The sequence below is a fragment of the Patella vulgata genome, chromosome 5 (genome assembly GCF_932274485.2).
Source record: "Patella vulgata chromosome 5, xgPatVulg1.2, whole genome shotgun sequence".
Taxonomy (NCBI): domain Eukaryota; kingdom Metazoa; phylum Mollusca; class Gastropoda; family Patellidae; genus Patella; species Patella vulgata.
The window spans coordinates 39137992-39160088 of NC_065883.2; the positions used below are offsets into that span (position 1 = coordinate 39137992).

The window sequence follows — 22097 nt, forward strand, 5'->3', positions numbered from 1 at the left end:
AGCTGTATTCTCTACATCAACATATTGTTGATCCTACCCATATTCGTGGCCATATTCTAGATCTAGTTATTACAAGAGAGAATGAATTCTCACCTACAAATATCACTGTCTCTGATAAGTTGGTATCAGACCATTATTGCGTAATCTTTGATCTCGAAATCGGAAAACCTTTACCCATTCGTAGAAATATATGTTTTAGAAGATTTAAAACTTTAGACAAGGATGCACTGAAACAGGAAATCACAAATTCAGAATTATCCAGAATATGTGAAATAATGAAATTAATGATAAAGCTATCCATTATAACACTGCTCTTCGAAACATTATAGATACTGTTCTCCCATTACAAACCAAATCGGTTACGGTTCGTGCTGGAACTGAATGGTATAATGAGGATGTCCATCTCTCAAAGATCGAACAAAACAAGGCAGAGCGGGCATGGCGAAAATCTGGTCTACATGTTCATTGGGAAATATTTAAAAAAGCAAAACTCGTAGTGGTTAGAAAAATTGAATCAGCAAAAAGATATTTCTATTCAGATAAAATAGAATCCAGTGAAAATAAACAAAAAGAACTTTATAAAGTTGTTAACTCGCTACTCGATCACAATAATGGTGTCATAAAACTTCCAACTGATGATGTAACTGATTTATCTAATAGATTTGCTAACTTCTTTTCTTCCAAAATTACGAAAATCAGAAATGATTTGAACAAGTCATCTTCATCAGACATCACTACAACTAAAGCCGTCCTGTCTAACGTAAACTGTAATCTAGAAGCCTTTTCACCTGTTGCAGATCATGAAATTAAAAAGTTAATCTGTTCATCAAATTCAAAGTCTTGCACCCTTGATCCGTTACCTACCTGGCTTCTAAAAGAATGCCTCGACTGTATACTCCCTTCAGTAACTCACTTGATCAACTGTGCAATCCAATGTGCTATTTTTCCAGATGTTTTCAAAACCGCAATCATTGTTCTATTAATCAAAAAGCCAACTCTCGACCCGAATCATTACAGGAACTATCGACCAGTTTCCAATATCAGCTTTATCTCTAAAATCCTTGAGAAATGCATAGCTTATCAATTAAAAACTTACATTTCTGACAACAGCCTCTTGAAGTATTTCAAAGTGCATATCGTAAGCATCACAGCACAGAGACTGCTCTTGTCAGAGTTCAAAATGACATTCTAAATTCACTAGACAATCATAAAATTTGTGTTCTCCTTATATTGTTAGACCTGTCAGCTGCCTTTGATACCGTCGATCATAGCATTCTAATTTCTCGTTTAATATCTGATTTCGGTATATCCGGCTCTGCAATCAACCTTCTCAGATCTTATTTATCTGATAGAAAACAATCTGTTGTTGTCAGTGGCAAATCATCTGAAGATGTTGGCCTTTTATACGGTGTCCCACAGGGCTCTGTTTTGGGTCCAATTCTGTTCAGCTTGTATACCTCGCCCTTGGGTAAAATAATTAAAAAGTATAATATCCAGTATCATCTTTATGCAGATGATACGCAGTTGTATATCTTGTTCAAACCAATTGTTAAAGATGGCTTCGTTTTAACTAAGTATATTTTAGAATCTTGTATCAATGAAATACGACAATGGATGTCAAAGAATCTTTTAAAGCTGAACGATGATAAAACCGAGTATCTTTTAATTAGCTCACCAACAGTTCAAACAAAAATTTCAGATAACATTGATATTTCTATCGGCGACGTTTCTGTGTGACCAGTAAAAACTGCTAGAAACATTGGTGTAATATTTGATAGTCACCTAAACTTAAGAGTCTCATGTAAATAATGTATGTAAATTATGTTATTATCACCTACGTAATATTAGTAAAATTTGCAATAACCTTTCAACTGACGCAATACAAACACTTATAAGTACTTTAATTACCTCCAGACTGGACAGTTGCAACTCCTTATTGATTGGCCTTCCGTGTCGCACTATTGACAAACTTCAAAAAGTACAGAATTCAGCAGCAAGACTGATCACACGCACGAAATATAATGAGCATATTACCCCAATTTTATTTGAACTGCACTGGTTGCCTATGGTTTTTAGAATTAAATATAAAATACTTTTATTGACTTTTAAATGTCTTAATGGTATGGCGCCCTTTTACTTGTCCTGTCTTTTGGATATTTATAAACCTTCTCGAACGTTACGGTCATCCAGAGACAACTTTTTATTAACGGAAAGAAGAGTCAACCTTTTAAGTTATGGAGAGCGATCGTTCTTGTTTCAAGCACCAAAGCAGTGGAATCTCTTGCCTTTTAGTATCCGCAGTTGTACCTCTTTAACAACTTTTAAATCTAAACTTAAAACTTTCTTATTCCAAGAGGCTTTTAATTGTTGAATTAGTCTTAAATCTTAACCATATGTATTTTTTAGATATTTATATATTTATTTATGTACTGATTTTATAGATATTTAGTTTCTTACTGTTTCTATAATTATTATTATTTTTTTTACTGATTTTCTTACTGTTTCTATAATTATTATTTTTTTACTGATTTTCTATACATGTATTTATTGTAAAGCGCACCTGAACACGTATGTGGAAGATAGCGCTATATAAGTGTTGTATAATAATAATAATAATAGTAGGCCTATTGTGCCAAGGCTCACGTGTCGGGTACACATCATCATTTTATGCGCAGTTTTTTGTGTCGCTTATGATAATAGAAATATTGGCGGGACCACAAATATATATTTAGTTAAATATTTATACATTTAGCTAAACATATATATTTAGCATGATATTTATATATTTAGTTAACTGTTTATATATAAACATTTAGCTAAATATATAAACATTTAGCTAAATACATAAACATTTAGCTAAATAAATATATTTAGTTAAATATATAAACATTTAGCTAAATGTTTATATATTTAGCTAAATGTTTATATATTTAGCTAAATATTTAACTTTAGATTTTTCAGTGATTTAGTTTTTATACCTACGAAAAACAGCACATTTAGCTATATATTTAACTAAGCGACGTGAAATCAAGATATAACATTTAAAGTTTTTCATAGACCAAAAACTTGACTTTTAGCTACAATATTTTTTGATATTTACATATATGCCATTTTTGTTCTAATATATATATATTCGGAGTTAAATCTTATGTTTTTTGCTATAAAAAAAATTAAATAATTATTTTACAAACGGTGCCCCATAGGGTCTCGGAGTTACGATTACATTCCGCAGCTGTGAGGGAAGACAACTTAACTTTTATACAGATAATATACGATTTCTATCCACTTAAAAGGGAATTATACCCAAATAAAGCTGGAACAACAAAAGAATTAACGCTAGCTAAGAATAATTTAAAAAATGGCTCAGATTCTGGATTTTTCGTTTGAGGTTGAGATGATGGAACCGACATAGAATTAGGCCTAGGTGAAGGTCAGTCATGTCGATACGTAGACCAATTGTCGCAAAACATTTTATTAAATAATTTAGCATTATAATATAGTTGTCATACTGATTATCATAATTTTAATTCTTTGGGGTTTTTTTTGGTAAATATATTTAACACCTAATTATAAGGGCTCTATATTTATTGGCCAGTTAAACAAATTCAAATTACCGACAAACGTAAGGCCTTAAAGCCTTGTTGATTTGATATTCACATTGATGAAAATGTACAAAATAAAAAGGAAGAGGAGTCATATAGATTTGAAAGATTTGAATGAATGCCGGTAATGAAAATTCAAAAGTGAAGTAAAAACAAAACAATTCTTTCAGTCAAATCATCGTATTATCTTTGACCACATAATGTCGTAGCTTTCAGTAAAAGGCCTTAACACTACCGTAGCCTATCGATAGCCTACTTTTTGAGAATTATGCACCACAAAAATAACTTTTTATTGTCAATTTTGTTATCTACTGAGTAGAAAATAATATGTCAAAGTAGAATTCTTCTTGTAACATGTAGGCCTACATGAAGCAACGAATGCTGAGAACAATAATGACATTGAAACAACAGTTATGTTATTTTTAAAATTATGTAGTTGCTATGGCAACCGCCCAAAGTCCTTAATATTTCCCTAAAATTACACAATTCATAATATTTTATATTACATGTGTTATAAGTATATGCTAAATTGCTTACTGGTATCATACTTAAAATTTGGGGATCATTTGCAATTCAGTATGGTAAACACCATTGAAAATGGTATAAACATTGCATTTTTGTTGCTTTGTTTTTCGTTTTGGTTACTGGTACTATAACATCCAAATATTAAGTAATATACAAGAGTAAAGACATGTGATTTTAAAAAATTCACAAACACATTTACTTGTAAACAAAATTTCACTTCAATATCTCAATTCCTTCATATTTTATTTATGTCGTAATAACAGTCAAAATGGGCAATTTGCTACTGAGGAATGTTTTTCAAAAGTGAACCCCTTTCCTGCTGTTGAGAGAAGACATAAAAATATTTTGAATTTATTTATTTTTAAAAATCTTGCCTGATAGCTTCTGAGTTTAAGATAATACAATTATCAATATTGATGTCATAAATATTGGAAAATAATGCTTTTTGGAAAAAAAAATAACTGTGGTTGCTATGGTAACAACTCGAACTCCTTCATATTTTTCTCAAACTTACACAATCCATATAATTTGATATTGCATGGGTTTCAAATATTTTAAATTGCTTACTTTAAAATGTGGAGACCACCTTTTGGGTTATGATAAATAGCGTTGAAAATGGTCGAAAATTGCATTTTTTCCCATTTTTTTCCATTTTTTCCATTTTGGTCGCTATGACAACCAAAATTGATAATATATGGCAGATTTGCAGTATGTATTTTTAAAAATTCACAAACTTTTTGACATGTTCACATAATTTCAAGTAATTGTTACAAAAATGTGAAAATCAGAACATAATAAGCCTTAAAGTTGTATTTCATGAATTTACATCTACATTTTTGATAGGTTTGTTATGAAATGAAATATGACATTGCAAAAAACACAAAAAATGACTTTTTCAAGGCGTTTAAAAACCTTTCTTCCGCGAAAAGTCAAAAATTGCAACTTTGAGCCTCCATAAAAAAAAAAAATTTCATCCGATTTTAAATCTGTAAAAAGTTTTGAGAAGAATGATGATAAAGTTTCAACAAAATCGGATAAAAATTGTGACCTCTACAGTGTTCACAAGCCAAAAACGTGATTTTTCGTACAATCAGGGGCCATAATCCATGAAGTTACGGTCCGATTGATGCCAATATCGAAAGGAACCAAGATCTTAGGGTGATAAACCTATATTTCAAGTTTCATTGAAATCGGATAAAAATTGTGACCTGTAGACTGTTCACAAACAATTGTGGACGGACGGACAGGGGCGACGACAATATACGTCCACATGAAAATGTGGGCGTATAAAAAGACTGGTAGGAGATTCTCTATATATCAATTTTAAAACAATCAGATAATAACTTTTGGACGATGGACGGACAGGGGCGACAGCAACATACGTCCACATTTCCATGTGGGCTTATAAAAACGATTTATAGAAAGCCAAACTTTTTTAAGAGTAAGACTACAATATTTACAATTATCAGTGTTATAATCTTGTGTATTCAGAAGTAAATGCCTGCCACTTAAGGCTGGGAATCAATATGAAATTTCAATATCGATTATCGGCAAGAATTTGTCAGCGATTATCGATAATAATCGATTATCTTTTTTCGGAAAAATCCGAACTTTACCGACCTGTTATTTGTGTTGATCGAGTTACAGTAGTGTTATTATCCTAGTCTAATATTGTGCCGATGTACGTAAAAAAAATCAATTAATGTAAAATAATTAGTTGCTAAATGTAGGACTAACTTGAGTATTATTCTAAGTTCTGTTCTTGATTCATTTGAACCTTCTTTTATCTCCGATAAATACAAAGACAATACATGGTTTCTCTTTGCAAGTGACTGGCGATCACACAGTGTTACTACTAATAGAATAATAAAATAGAAGGCGTCTATTGATTGGACAATAAAAAAATAATTACGGGCATTAAAGTAGAATTTTTATGATTGGTTAATTTAGATGAAAACCAAAGTAGAATTCTTCCACGAAATTACGAGAGATATAGATATTTTCCCTGGAAGTCAAAAACGTGTTTTGTATGGGCTGTATCTGACATGATTTAGTAATAAAAGCGGAATTGATCATTAATAATACAATTAGTTTTATCGTGAAAGCAGACGATTGCTCTACAAATCAACCAAGAACAAAGAAGGGAGATAATTCTAATTTTACTATATATCACGTGCGATTGTCATTGTTCACAAAGTGCGTGACCTATTTTAGTTTCAACTAGTAATAACAACAAAAACAACGAAAATATTAAAATAATGTATTTAATCTTAAAGTTTAGTTTTTTACAATAATATATATTTAAAATGTGGCAGTTTGTAAGCAGAGGGGGAAATAGTTGTGTTGACGTTGTGTATTCATTCATTCGTCTGCTTATGCCAGACTACGGCAAGTTCAGTCATGTGAAAGTGACCGCAACTTGCCGTCAGAAGGTAAATATACCAATAATTGATATTTGAATTTCAATATCGATTATCGTATCGCTAAATAACTTCTACCGATTATCGATTATATCGATATTTTTGCACAGCCTTACTGCCACTAGTGACAGCCGATACACATTTATTCCGGGTTTCCAAACTGTATGATAAACTATACAGGTTTGCTTTGTTTTTGACAGGATAATTTTAAAACTGCTGTCTGCTCTATATAGCACACTGCATGCATGACACATGCCTATCTTTAAAATATTGTTTTAATTGTGTAATTTCAGGCCATATATTTTTATTATGAAGAAGAATATTAAAGAACTACACTAGAAGAAAAAAACTTTTGAGGACTGAATACAGAAATTTGTGGGATAAATAAGAATAATATTGTAATTGTTTGCGGTTTTTTTTCAGAATGCATGTTAATAAAGACAATGAAATAGTAATGGGATTTCGTTAAAATTTCAATGAAATTCCAGTAAAATTTCAATGAAATTCCAGTAAAATTTCATTGAAATCTCAATGTAATTTCATTGAGAGATTTGGTCAAAATATTATTGAAATTTGTTCGGATTATTATCATTTTTTGTTTTTGTTTCGTTTCCTCGTATTTTTGGAACCAGCGGTTGCCGGCCAAGATACGCTCACATTTTGCAAGAGATACATAGGGAACAAGCTAAAAAAAAAAAAAAGCAATTTTTCATACAATCAGGGGCCATAATCCAAGAAGTTATGGTCTGAAATGCATGAATATCGAAATGGACTAAAATATTTGGGACATAAAGATATAAATTAAGTTTCATCAAAATTGGTTCAAGATACATTAGTTAAGATTTAGATAATTAAAGAGCTGATCATTCTTACTATAATAGTTCGATAATAGATAATGCAAAATGAAAATTTCATTTTAATTTCTTTATTCTGACCCAAGTTATCACTGTTTGTATTTTGACAATATGTGTGCATTGTGGTAACCAGAGCACTGATATATTTGAGACTTAGCCTCTCTTTCCCATTTTTAAATTAAATTTTTAAATGGCGAACCGTTCTAATCTATAGTTAAAATCTTGAGTATCCAATGCCATCGAGGGTTGATTATGGTCTTGTTTTGTTCATAAATGTCTAATTAATAGTTTATATAACATTTCAGGCCTAAGAAAGACCTATAATAATAGGCAGATTTAGCTCTGCATAATGTATGATTAAAAAATATGACTTCCAGAGAGTCCACAACCTTGGTATTACATATTTTACACTGTAACGGTGATATATTCAAACATTTTTTTAAATCAGATAAAAATTGTGACCTCTAGAGGTACCACATGCTAAAAACACGATTTTTACATATAATCAGAGGCCATAATTCATTAAATTATGGTCTGATACATGCCAATATCGAAAGTAACAGATATTCAAATGGGAAATAGACCTATATTTTAAGTTTCGTCAAATTCGGATAAAAATTGTGACCTGTAGAGTGTCCACAAATTGTGGATGGACAGATGTCCAGGGGCGACGGTATAATACGCCCACATGAAAATGTGGGTGTATAAAAATTACAGAAATAACATTACTATTTCTGATAGAAATGTCAATTTATTTGAATAAATATATTTCTACAATATTCTTCTTTTATTTATTATGACATTAATATTGTCCGATTTACTTCAATTGACATTTGTTAGCCATTGTTCAAATTTGTTGTGAACGCGGTGAGGCGCCGTGTGTAAGGTGATTACAAGAGACAGTTTGCATTATACTACAGATTGTATTAAAAGCCTGTCTATAGGTATGTATGAAGTAGTTAAGTACATTCTCTATTGCCCATGTTAAAAACCGTCTGGGAAATATTATCTTCCTGACATAGTTTGTTTGGTAATGGACTGTATATTAGATTTGGGATTTAAATGAACTGAGAAATTGACCTTAGGGTTGAAGTAGGGCTGTACGATATTCTCGAGATAGTCATTTATCGCGATATGGTATTTTCAGACCCAACTACGATATCATGTGGCCAAAAATCGTCGATATAGTGGTTTATCGAATATCGCCAAAAACTACAAATATCGAAAAAAATTATCATAAAAATATATAATAAATACACTATACAGTAGTGGAAATTAGCCGACGGCAATAAACTATAATAAAACTAATGTTTTGAGAATCGTTAAATGTTGAAAACACTTGCGCAGTGTCCGCAGCCATTTTCCACTGCATCGTGTAAGCGTTACTTTTACTTTGTTTTTAGTCGACAATAAATTGTCAGTTGTTACTACAATGACATGTTAAGCTTAGGTCTACTAAAAGCCTGAAATTTCCCACTACCGGGGCTAATTACCAGCTATAAATAGGTTGTCATATTTTTAAAAGATAGGTTGCCAGTCAACAAAACATACGCCTACAGCAGCTAAATCGTCCGAGCGGTCGACAAGGGTTGTCGAATATTTATTCCTATGTAGGTAATTGGGGGTCTTTACAAGACAGTTCCATACAAATCAGATTATAAATTCTGTCGTTTTAGGGTTTACAAGGTTCTACAAACTGAAACAAGGTTCTCAACTCTGGAAGTAATCCACAGAAATTGTTGAAATTTGACAGGCTTTTTCGTTTTACTAATTTAAATAATGCATATAAATTTCATACATATCGGATGATAACTTTCATCAATCGAGCATTAACAAGGTTTAACAAAATTGCAAGAAAATACTTGTGTATTCCTGCAACTAGTGTGTCTTCTGAAAGGCTTTTCAGCACCGCAGGAAACATCGTAACCTTTAAATGAACATGATTAAAACCCGATAAGGTGAATATGCTGGTATTTCTTTCCAGTAACTTGAAATACCAGTCATAATGGTAGATGAACTGTCCTTTTATTTATCACCAAGTTTGGTAAAAAGTTGGTATGTTCTAATGTTTAATTATGTGTACAAGGAATGTACAGGCATAAGTAATGTCTCCTGTTATTGTGTTTAAAACTTATAAAAGCATTAAAACATTTTTATCCAAAAAGGATGTTGTTTTGTTCATTTTAATAAATCTATATTATAAAAAAAACAAAGTTTAAAGTGTATGAATAAAGCAATTCTTACCAACAATTCTTACTCACACTTTAGTCAGCTTTAATGCATTTATATTTAGTAAAAAATCTGTAAATAGGCGAACAGCCTTCCCAGATTTCTCTCAGCTACTAGTTTCGTTCTTAAATGAGGATGTGCGGTGGCCCTCTATATATAGTGTCGGTGGGCACCGGAGTCGATTATTCCGAAAAGTGTGCAAAGATATTCTGCTAAGAATTTGCCGTCATGATTATGCTTATTTGCATTGACTAATAAAAAATTAGTGCATACACGCCCATAACCTAATAGAGTTATTTTTAAGTCCTCGTTAGTTTAGGAAACTTTAAACTTAGAGATCAAAAGGGTTAGGAGCCTCGAGTCAATGCAAATAAGCATAATCATGACGGCAAATTCTTAGCTGAATATCTTTGCACAATTTTCGGAATAATCGACTCCGGTGCCAAATATCGACTCCGGTCCATCTGTGACATCACATGTGCTCCGGTGCCAACTGACACTATATATAGAGGGCCACCGCACATCCTCATTTAAGCCTGAAGAGTTCGAATAAGAACGAAACTAGTAGCTGAGAGAAATCTGGGAAGGCTGTTCGCCTATTTACAGATTTTTTACTTCAACCCAACTGCGGAGCAACCTATTCCAAACTATGAATTTTTTTAAAATCAGTGATTTTAAACGAGATCCTGGATTCCGAGTCTAACATCACCATAGGGGAAGTTCCCTCCGTACCAAAAAGACTCAGGGTAGACTTCAGCTCCGAAAATCAAACCGGAGCAAAGTCCGCCAATCAGAAATGGCATGTGTTCTGCCCTTAGTAGTTACACCGGAGTACAAAACACTCCGAAACTTGAGCAGCAAAATTAGCCGCCTGGGTATTCAAATAGACTACCACCAGGCATGCCTCGATAAACAAATGATACCGAGACAGTTTAGGCTGAGAATTAACTCCGGCTTTACTACATACAACAGTATGTTGCTTAAAAATAGACTATGAAAGCCATAGCCAAAATCTTATCAATTTTTATCATAAAAGAGGCCACCCACACAAAGTAGTGTCGGAAAATAAGAACAGGGCAAATTCTCTAGCCAGAAAAGACCTGTTAAGCCTGACTACGGCTACCATTTTAAAAAAAATAAAAGTTGCTCGTTTTTATCTCGGATTATAATCCAACTGCTGTTCAAGTTAGCATGCTCATAAAAGAGAAATGGCATCTATTAACCGGATCGGACATGTGCCGTTCCATCTCAAACATCAAACCAATCACGGCATTTAGGAGGAATCCTAATTTGAAGGATACGCTGATGAAAGCAAGATTCATCTATCCACCACGGGACCCGCGAACCAGCGGAGTCACGTTTCAAAATCTATTCGAAAAATGTATCAAGGAGGACTGTGATATCTGCTACAAATTAGACTAAAATATCTACTTTATTAGTGGTAAAACTGGCAAGAAATATTCCTGCCGCACGGGCTATAATAGTTTAAGTAGAAATATAGTCTACCTATTAACATGCTCCTCCAAAAAACAATACGTACGTAGGAGAAAGCAAACGTGTCTTTTCAAAACGAATAAAGGAACACTATGCAGCTATTATACACAACAGGCCAAAGCCGGTCGCACTACACTTCAACTTAGATAGACATACAAGTAGAAATGTTATGATTAAAATTATAGAGCTTTTTAAGACTGACCCAGATAACGGCAAAAACGATGCCGTAAGGAAAGCCAATGAATTCAAATGGATTCACACTTTAAGAACATTCGCACCGGATGGCATTTAACGATAAGATGTAGTCCCTAGGGGTCCCCCACTTTATTGTTTACGCATTTATATTTAATTTATTCAATAGCAAAGTGAAATTATTATTAAATATCGCGATATTTAACTATATCGTTGAAAAAAATGCCAATATCGATATCGTCCCTAGGTTGAATGACATTATAGCCGGGGAAGTAACCAACAGTCTTTGTAGTCACTAGAAAATGGAGACAAACATAACAGAAGTGTAGCGTAAATTGGTCAAGCTGGACTAGCCTAATACAACGTGCAGGATGCCAGGATTCATTGATTCGTTCCGTTACATGTATATTGTTTTATTTTGAAAAATGTGAAGGGCGGAAAGTGTGATTACAATTTACATCATGAGTGTATGAAAATTGGATGAAAAACATTGACTGTAATGCATTAATTTACTGCACCTTACCTGCACTAACTGTAATTGCCTCTACAAACTGTTCCCTCCATGAAGAAGTTCCAACTACAAGAGACACATTAGCCTTTTTCAACAGTTTATCAACAACATTCTGGAAAGAATAAATAACAGTAGCTTACTCATAGCAACCTTAAAATGATTTAATTCCAGTTCAAAGATTGAAGATAGGTTGCCTGGAAATGAAACATCAGTACTCAGTAGCTTTGTCGTACAAGCTATTATAAAGGTTTATTTCAATTTTTGGAACTTTGTAAAAGAATTGTTCCAGAAGTTTGTCCCCCCCCCCACCCAACAAATCTTAAATAATTCTAACTATCCCAATAAACTCACACTAAAAATTTCAGAAACTTATATCATTGATATTGAAAAACCAGGGCTGAAAATTCCCATAACTACTGGTAAAAATATAATTCCAGAAAGGTAAAATGGGTGGACTTTCCCCCCATTTTTTTCTAACACTAGTGATTTAATATAGCAGACTTGATTATCAAGTCTATTTCTTTAATGAAGATTTCACTACCGTATTGAAAGGGCCATAACTCAAGACGTAATAAACAGAAATTGCTGAAATTCAATAAGCTTCTTCGCTTCACTTATTTAAATAATGCATATAAATTTCAGAAAGATTGGATGATAACTTTTGGCGTTAAAGGGTTCACAAGGTTCAATAAAGTGAAATAAGGGCCATAACTCTAAGACGTAATACACAGAAATTGCTGAAATTCAATAGGCTTCTTCGTTTCACTAATTTAAATAATGCATATAAATTTCAGAAAGATAGGATGATAACTTTTGAGATTAGAGCGTTCACAAGGTTAAACAAAGTGAAACAAGGGCCATAACTCTAGAAGTAATAAAGGGAAATTGCTGAAATTCAATAGGATTCTTCGTTTCCCTAATTTAAATATTGCGTATAAATTTCACAAAGATCGGATGTTAACTTTTGGAATTAGAGTGTTCAAGAGGTTCAACAAAGTGAAACAAGGGCCATAACTCTAGACATTATAAAGATAGGTTGCCAGGCAACAAAACATACGCCCACAGCAGCTAAATCGTCCGACAGGGGTTGTCACATATTTATTCTTTTGTAGGTAATTAGGAGAATTTAATAGACAATTTCATACACATGACATTATAATTTTCGTTGTTTGAAGGTACACAAGGTTCTAAAAACGAAAACAAGGGCCATAACTCTGGAAGCAATCTACAGAAATTGTTCAAATTTTACTAATTCAAATAATGCATATAATTTCACAAAGTTCAACAAAGTAAATCAAGGGCCATAACTCTAGACGTAATTGACGGAAATTGCTGACATTCAATAGGCTTGTTCGTCTTCATTTCACTAATTTAGGTGATAACTGAAACTCAATAGGCTTGTTCGTTTTACTAATTTAAATGATACATATAAATTTCATACAGATCGGACAATAACTTTTGTCGTTAGAGCATTTACAAGGTACAACAAAGTGAAACAAGGGCCATAACTCACGGCGTGATTAACGGAAATTGCTGAAATTCAATAGGCTTCTTCATTTCACTAGGTACAACAAAGTGAAACAAGGGCCATAACTCACGGCATGATTAACGGAAATTGCTGAAATTCAATAGGCTTCTTCATTTCACTGATTTAAATGATGCATATCAATTTCAAACAGATCGGATGATAACTGTTGTCATTAGAGCATTGACAACATTCAACAAAGTGAAACAAGGGCCATAACTCTAGATGTAATTAACGAATATTGCTGAAATTCAATAGGCTTCTTTGTTTTACTAATTTAAATGATGCATATAAATTTCATACAGATTGGATAATAATTTTTGTTGTAAGAGCATTTACAAGGTACAACAAAGTGAAACAAGGGCCATAACTCACGGCGTGATTAATGGAAATTGCTGAAATTCAATAGGCTTCTTCATTTCACTAATTTAAATGATGCATATCAATTTCAAACAGATCGGATGATAACTGTTGTCATTAGAGCTGGACGATATTGGTAAAATGACATATATCGCGATATTTCCCCAAAAAACGACAATATATCACTATATCGCGATATTTTAGTTTTATTATAAAAAGCTAACGATATATTGCGATATATCACAATATCCTGATATTTTAGTTTTATTATAAAAGATGTGATTATATAAGTGTTAAAAACAGGTCATTCCCTCCCCCATCTCCCCTTAGGGTACATTATCCCTGTTTCAAAAGCACAGACCGAGAATTAAGTTCAAGGGTTAGGGTTTTGGCTAGGCAAATGAGGAGGGGGTGGGGGAGATGTCCTAGAACCGTGTTAGAGTATAGTTTCCTATGGTATTCTCTGGCATATTAGTCATATTCTGTGTAGGTTTGTAAAATTGTATCAGAATAAAGCAACTATGGTGGGAGGGGTGGGGTGTGCATTGTGTTGATTGAGATTAAACCTTTAGCCTTTGAGCATCAAGTTTAGTATTACATTGCTGCCCGCCACCCCTTAAGTTCTGCACAATTTTACTTTACACTAACACCCTTTCAATTTAATATTAAAAATTCAATAAGACAAAGTCACTTATCTTTCATGTAAAAATGTATTTTCATTAAATATATCTTTATAAATTAAAAACAAAAATATCACAAAAACTGTACCATATCTTTGGTATAAATATTAGTTAAGAAGTACCAAAGTTGATACTATATTTAAAGACAACAATTTTGGATACCTTTCATTTAGTAGTTAAAGCTGAATTTAACTCCAAACATTTTCAATAAGTAAAAACTTATAAAACATAATAAACTGGTTTACTGTGTGAAATATATAACAGACAAGTGGAAACCTTCATTTACTACTCAATTAAATGAATACTATTTTACAAACAAAAAAACATTAATTATAAATGAATACAATTTTACAAACTTAAAACATTAATTTTAAATGAAATAATCCTATATTTATAAAAACTTTACTGGTTCACAAGAATATCATATCAAAACAAATATATAATTAACCTAAAAGTTGTTGACGAGTAATAGATGACACTTGACAAGGGTCATTTTTTAACATTTTAAAGTTGCAAATTTCTGGCCAAAAAGACAAGTTGGTTTACTTTGTCTGGATTTAAACAAGTTCTCTTACAAACAATGTTCCCACTAGTGTTAAACAAGCACTCGGAGGGGCAACTGGTAGCAGGTATGCAAATATATTTTTTCGCAAGGCGAGACATTTTACGAAATTGTAAACAATTTTGTTTCCACCATTCTAATGGATTAGACTCATAGTCAGCTTTTGGTAAAGCTAAATAGCGATTTAACTCGTTTGATATAAGTTCTGACTCTGAGTTCTGACTCTGTGAATATCATTGTTTAAATTGTCATCATGTTTTTCAAATAATGTACCAAGGCACATTTTCTTAGAGGGAGGTAATTCACTTGAGGAAGTGTCACATACACCCAGTTCAATATCAGAGTCGGTAATATCAATAAATTCTCCGCTTAATTCTCATTAATTATAAATGAATACAATTTTACAAACTTAAAACTTTAATTTTAAATGAAATAAAATTATATTTATAAAACCTTTACTGGTTCACAAGAATATCATATCAAAACAAATATATAATTAACTTAAAAGTTGTTGACTAGTAATAGATGGCACTTGACAAGGGTCATTTTTTAACATTTTAAAGTTGCAAATTTCTTGCCAAAAAGACAAGTTGGTTTACTTTGTCTGGATTTAAATAAGTTCTCTTACAAGAAACAATGTTCCCACTAGTGCTAAACAAGCGCTCGGAAGGGCAACTGGTAGCAGGTATGCAAAGATATTTTTTCACAAGGTGAGACATTTTAGGAAATTGTAAACAATTTTGTTTCCACCATTCTAATGGATTAGACTCATAGTCATAGTCAGTTTTTGGTAAAGCAAAATAGCGATTTAACTCGTTTGATATAAGTTCTGACTCTGTGAGTAGAATATCATTGTTTAAATTGTCATCGTGTCTTTTAAATAATGTACTGAGGCAGATTTTCTTAGAGGGAGGTAATTCACTTGAGGAAGTGTCACATACACCCAGTTCAATATCAGAGTCGGTGTTATCAATTAATTCTCTGCTTATTTTAATTTGAGTAGATTCGTCTTCCGCAGAAGACAAAAACTTATTTTTGAACCGGGGATCCAAAAAAGAAGCTATGTTCAATAAAGACCTGGTAGTCGATTTTTCATCTGAATACTTGTCGTTAAGATAATTTAATATCTTGGATTTTATTTCAATTGTTAAAGCCACATCATCTGGCTTAGGCCCAAAATATCATCATTTAATAACTGTAGTACAGGCATCACCATTGATATGTTTACATGATTTTCCCCACTCAGGGCATCCGTGAAATATATGATTGGTTCCACAGCTTTATTTACCGCTTCAAGGACATCCAAATCCTGCCATGAAGGTTGTAGGCTCTTTCTGTCTGATAAAAGGACCTGTTTTATTGCATTTTCTTGTTCAAGGAATCGTTTAATCATTTTTTGTGTTGAACCCCATCTAGTGTCGCAGGATGTTATAAGCGAATGCGTAGGAAGGTCTATATCTGTTTGCACTTTTTTCAGTTGACGTTTTTTCTTCGAACTGTAGGAAAAGGCACTAACAACACGCTTACAAACTTTTATGGCCCTGTCTACCCTGTCATCTTTCAAGCCACAATTGACGGCTAAATGTAGCCTGTGTCCGAAACATTGTAAGCGATTCCAGTCGTTCAGTTCACAGGCCTTCACAATATTTGAACCATTGTCTGTAGTCAAACAAATTTGCTTATCTTCGTCCAGTTCCCATGAGTCTAGCGTATCTTTCAGACCAAGAGCAATATTTTCTCCTGTATGATCGACGGGAAGAAAAAATAGTTTGGAGGTGTCGGGTAATTAAATTTCAGTCTTGGTCAATATAGTGAATCGTGTACCTCATGTAGGGTTCCATTACCTTACTTGACCATAGATCAGTTGTCCCTGCATAAAAACTTGCCATTGAAACTTCTTCTAATATTTGGTCATGCACTGTCTGATAAAGTTTAGGAATAGCACTTGAAAAATACTTTCCTCCTGGCAGATTATATCGACTGTCAAAAGCTTTTAACATTCTATTAAAGCCTTCTTTTTCTACAGTGTAGAAAGGAAGCATATCTTTGGCTAAAAATTGAGTGACAGCATTCGTTAGAGTAACCCATCTTTTTGACGATTTTTCATAGCTCATACTGTTCAGTATTGCATTTTGGTGGGTTGTCTGATTGCTAACAGTATCTGATGTATTTTGCTGTTTTGATGTAGAAGGAATGCCTTGGTTATGTAAGTGTCTTTCGTTGGTTTTAATTCTCTCTTGAAGTTCGGCATATTCAATTGGGTGATGTATTTTTAATTGGGTGATGTATTTTTAAATGAACGTACAAGTTGCTGGTGTTGCCGCCTTTTGCATCTACACGACGCTTGCAAAATCTACATAAAACTTTCGTTTGCGCTTCGTCGTTCTCATCAAAACCAAAGTAGAGCCATAAATGTTGAATATCCAGACGCAATTTAGTTTTATTTACAAATAACATTTCACTTTTATTTAAATCGGCTTCAGTTTAAAAATTGCTCCCCCCCCCCCACTTAAACACACACACAAAATGATAGTTAACTAACAAACGGCATCATACAGTACATTAAATGATAACAACTGTTTCCCAACAGTGCCAATGATAAATCGACCGAAGACCTTGAAGAGAAGATATTACGCCATGACTTACTTGGCTGGTTATTCGAGTGTTGCACAGCATTAGCGACGGGTTTGACATTATAATGACAAATTCCAACGGCAAGAGGGTAATGCCTCTATAAATTAAATAATAATTTTTCAATTATGAATTTATCTATCAAGTTTAATAATCGAGAAAACTACTAGACTAGTCATGATTTAGTAGGCCTTGTCAATTAACAAGTGACAAGTACGGAGTCATCGATCGTGACGTAATGTCGTAAATTGTTCGATGTCAATCCCATCCCAAATGCAGCACATAATATTGTGATTATATCGTGTAAAATACCAGTATATTGATAGAAAAACACACAATACGATATATCATTATACCGCGATTTTTTAGGTGGTTTATAAAATATCAGAATTCAAATTTTAATATCACGATTTATCGAATTACCGAAAATATCGTCCAGCCCTAATTAGAGCGTTCACGAGATTCAACAAAGTGAAACAAGGGCTATAAATCTAGATGTAATATACAGAAATTGCTGAAATTCAATAGGCTTCTTTGTTTTACTAATTTAAATGATGCATATAAATTTCATACAGATCGGTTGATAACTTTTGTCGTTCACAAGGTGCAAAAAAGTGAAACAAGCGCCATAACTCCAGAAGAAATTAACGGAAATTGCTGACATTCAATAGGCGTCTTCATTTCACTAATTTAAATGATGCATATCAATTTCATACAGATTGGTTGATAACTTTTGTCATTAGAGCGTTCACGAGATTCAACAAAGTGAAACAAGGGCCATAACTCTAGATGTAATCAACAGAAATTGCTGAAATTCAATAGGCTTCTTTGTTTTACTAATTTAAATAATGCATATTAATTTCATACAGATCGGTTGATAACCTTAGTCGTTAGAGCGTTCACAAGGTGCAACAAAGTGAAACAAGGCCATAACTTCAGAAGAAATTAACGGAAGTTATTGAAATTAAATAGGCTTCTTCATCTCACTAATGCAAACAACATATATCAATTTCAAAACAATTGGTTGATAAATGTAGTCTGTAGAGTGTTCACAAGAAATTGTGGACGATGGAAAGACGGACCGGGGCGACGGCAATATCTGACCACATTTCCATGTGGGCGTATAAAAAGGAAATTATTGAAATTCAATAGGCTTCTTTATCTCACTAATGTAAACAACATATATCAATTTTAAAACAACTGGATGATAACTTTTGGCGTTGGAGCGTTCACAAGAAATTGTGGACGATGGACGGACGGACGGGACGGCAATATAAAAACCGCACATCACTACTGGTGACGCGAAAAGTATTTGTCGCACATTGAGAGCGATGCTAAGTGTGTCATCTACATTGTACATTAAAACTTGTCTTACTCTAGTTTACAAAGTTAGAGAGTTCTAATCATCCTATTAGAAATTTGAGTTTAAAGCACCTGAAAACCTAAAAAAAGATAGGTTGCCAGGCAACAAAACATACGCCCACAGCAGCTAAATCGTCCGAGTGGTCGTCAAGGGTTGTCGCATATTTATTCCTTTGTAGGTAATTGGGGGCATTAACAAGACAGTTCCATACAGATCAGATTACAAATTTTGTCGTTTGAGGGTTTACAAGGTTCTACAAACTGAAACAAGGGTCTCAACTCTGAAGTAATCTACAGAAATTGTTGAAATTTGACAGGCTTTTTCGTTTTACTAATTTAAATAATGCATATAAATGTCATACAGATCACATGATGACTTTTGTCATTCAAACGTTCACAATCGCCATAACTCTAGAAATTATTGACGGAAATTGCTGAAATTCAATAGACCTGTTTCACAAATTTAAATGATGCATATAAATTTCATACATATCGGATGATAACTATCATCAATCGTGCATTAACAAGGTTTAACAAAGTGAAACAAAGGCAATAACTCTAGAAGTAATTATTGTAAATTACTGAAATTCAATAGGAGAGAGAGAGAGAACTGGGGTTTAACGTCCACTCGACACAAACTAGGTCATTTCGGGACTAACATATGGTTTAATTTTATTTACATAATTCGCTTGCGCGTAGGGGTCTTTAGCAGTGGGAGGAAACCGGAGGACCCGGAGAAAACCCACGAGGTTGGACAGGCGACCCTACTCCTTGTCACGTACAACCGGGGATTCGAAACCACGCCAGTCGACTCAATGACAGACTTTATGATACAGCACGCTCACGCTAACCATTCAGCCATCCAACCCACCTAAATTCAATAGGCTTTTTCGTTTCACTAATTTAAATCATGTATATAAATTTCACAAAGATCAGGTGATAACTTTTTGCGTTAGAGCATTCACAAGGACCAATAAAGTGAAACAAGGGCCATAACTCTTACACATAATAAACGGAAATTGCTGAAATTCAATAGGCTTCTCCATTTCAATAATCTAAATAATGCATATAAATTTCACAAAGATCGAATGATAACTTTTGGTGTTGGAGCGTTCACAAGGTTCAATAAAGTGAAACAAGGGCCATAACTCTAGACGTAATAAACGGAAATTGCTGAAATTCAATAGGCTTTTTCGACTCACGAATTTAAATAATGCATGTAAATTTCACAAAGATTGGGTGATAACTTTTGGCGTTGGAGTGTTCACAAGGTTTAATAAAGTGAAACAAGGGCCATAACTCTAGACGTAATAAACGGAAATTACTGAAATTCAATAGGCTTTTTCGATTCACTAATTTAAATAATGCATATAATTTTCAGAAAGATCGGATGATAACTTTTGGAGTTAGAGCGTTCACAAGGTTCAATAAAGTGAAACAAGGGCCATAACTCTAGACGTAATAAACAGAAATTGCTTAAATTCAATAGTATTCTTCGTCTCACTAATTCAAATAATGCATATAATTTTCAGAAAGATCGAATGATAACTTTTGGTGTTAGAGTGTTCACAAGGATCAATAAAGTGAAACAAGGGCCATAACTCTAGACGTAATAAACGGAAATTGCTGAAATTCAATAGGCTTCTTCGTTTCAGTAACCTAAATAATGTATATAAATTTCACAAAGATCGTATGTTAACTTTTGACATTAGAGCATTCACAAGGTTCAACAAAGTGAAACAAGGGCCATAACTCTAAAAGTAATAAACGGAAATTATTGAAATTAAATAGGCTTCTTCATCTCACTAATGTAAACAACATATATCAATTTTAAAACAATTGGATGATAACTTTTGGCGTTAGAGCATTCACAAGAAATTGTGGACGATGGACAGACGGAACGACAGATGGACGGACGTATAAAAATTACTGAATTTATGGTCTGTTTCAGCATCCTAATTTCAAATGGCCACATCTCAGCGAGTTTTTGACCTAGAGAGGTAAAACTTCTAATTTGTTAGGTTAAGGCCATATACTACAACATATATTTTTTATAATGTTTTTGGAGGGGGGGGGGCATGTTCCCACCATTGGTCCAGTTGGTATGGAATGACCCATACTGCTTTGACTTACCATATAAATGGATGGAGGTTTTCGCTATGACTCGGGTCGATGATATTATTGCCAATACATGACTTATACATCGTTTTGGGGTCTGGATTTTCGAGTCTTAATATTTAACAATCGACTCAAATATGGAAATTATTATTTTTGACTTAATTTGTTTTACAAAAACTCGGTTGGACAATCATGTCCGGACGAAAGGCAATTCTATCGATGAAAAGGGGTCAATTCGACCGGACATTGTCCGTATCCGGCCGCTTATTTCAGGGTATGGTTAAGTGGCACGAAATCTGCACAAGTTTTCCGAATAACAAGGCCTGATAATACGTGCATGCGGTCTGCAATGCCTCTTTTGATCAATGATTTTAAAAAATAATTTTTTTATAAAGATGATAAACTATTTTTCAACATTCTGAACTATTCTTATCACTTATGTTTCGCTTTCAGTATCTCTCGAATAAACGGAGACATAGTTTATTCGAGAATAAACTCACCTTAAATTCCTCACTTTCTGTAATGTGTACTGTCATCTTTACAATATCCCCTAATCTTGGCTTAGCTAAATCAGCTAACTTTTCATCCTCAGGTACAAGTTCTGCACCAGAGTCTTTATCACTTGATTTACCTGGTAAAATAATAAACAACAAACAAATACAATGGATGAATATTATCTGTAAATAATGAGATTTAAATAAATTAAATTATATCGATGTGAAATGGTGAAAGATAAATTATAAAGAACACTGGTACAGCATCCTAAATATTAATGTGTTTGAGGCAAAGAACGAGAACATCGCTAACACTGCAATATACGTCCACATTCCTGCTTTGATTGATATGGTACTTTTTATAATGAAGAGAATGAAATATAAAATGGCTGTAATATGACAAGAGGCAAAGAAGGCTAGGCAAAATTTACAGACAAAATATTAACAAAAGATAGGTTGTCAGGCAACAAAACATACGCCCACAGCAGCTAAATAGTCCAAGCGGCCGACAAGGGTTGTCACATATCTATTCTTTTGT

General features: G+C 33.3%; 1 protein-coding gene across 1 annotated transcript in view; it reads right to left on the reverse strand.

Moving 5' to 3' along the window:
• Positions 1 to 22097, reverse strand: part of LOC126820649 (sodium/calcium exchanger 1) — a 145690-nt gene that overhangs the window by 29699 nt on the left and 93894 nt on the right. The window contains exons 3-4 of the mRNA XM_050548728.2: positions 21566 to 21696; positions 11840 to 11939 (exon numbers count right to left, since the gene is read on the reverse strand). Of these exons, the coding sequence (XP_050404685.1) occupies positions 11840 to 11939; positions 21566 to 21696 (231 nt within the window). The remainder of the gene's footprint in view (positions 1 to 11839; positions 11940 to 21565; positions 21697 to 22097) is intronic.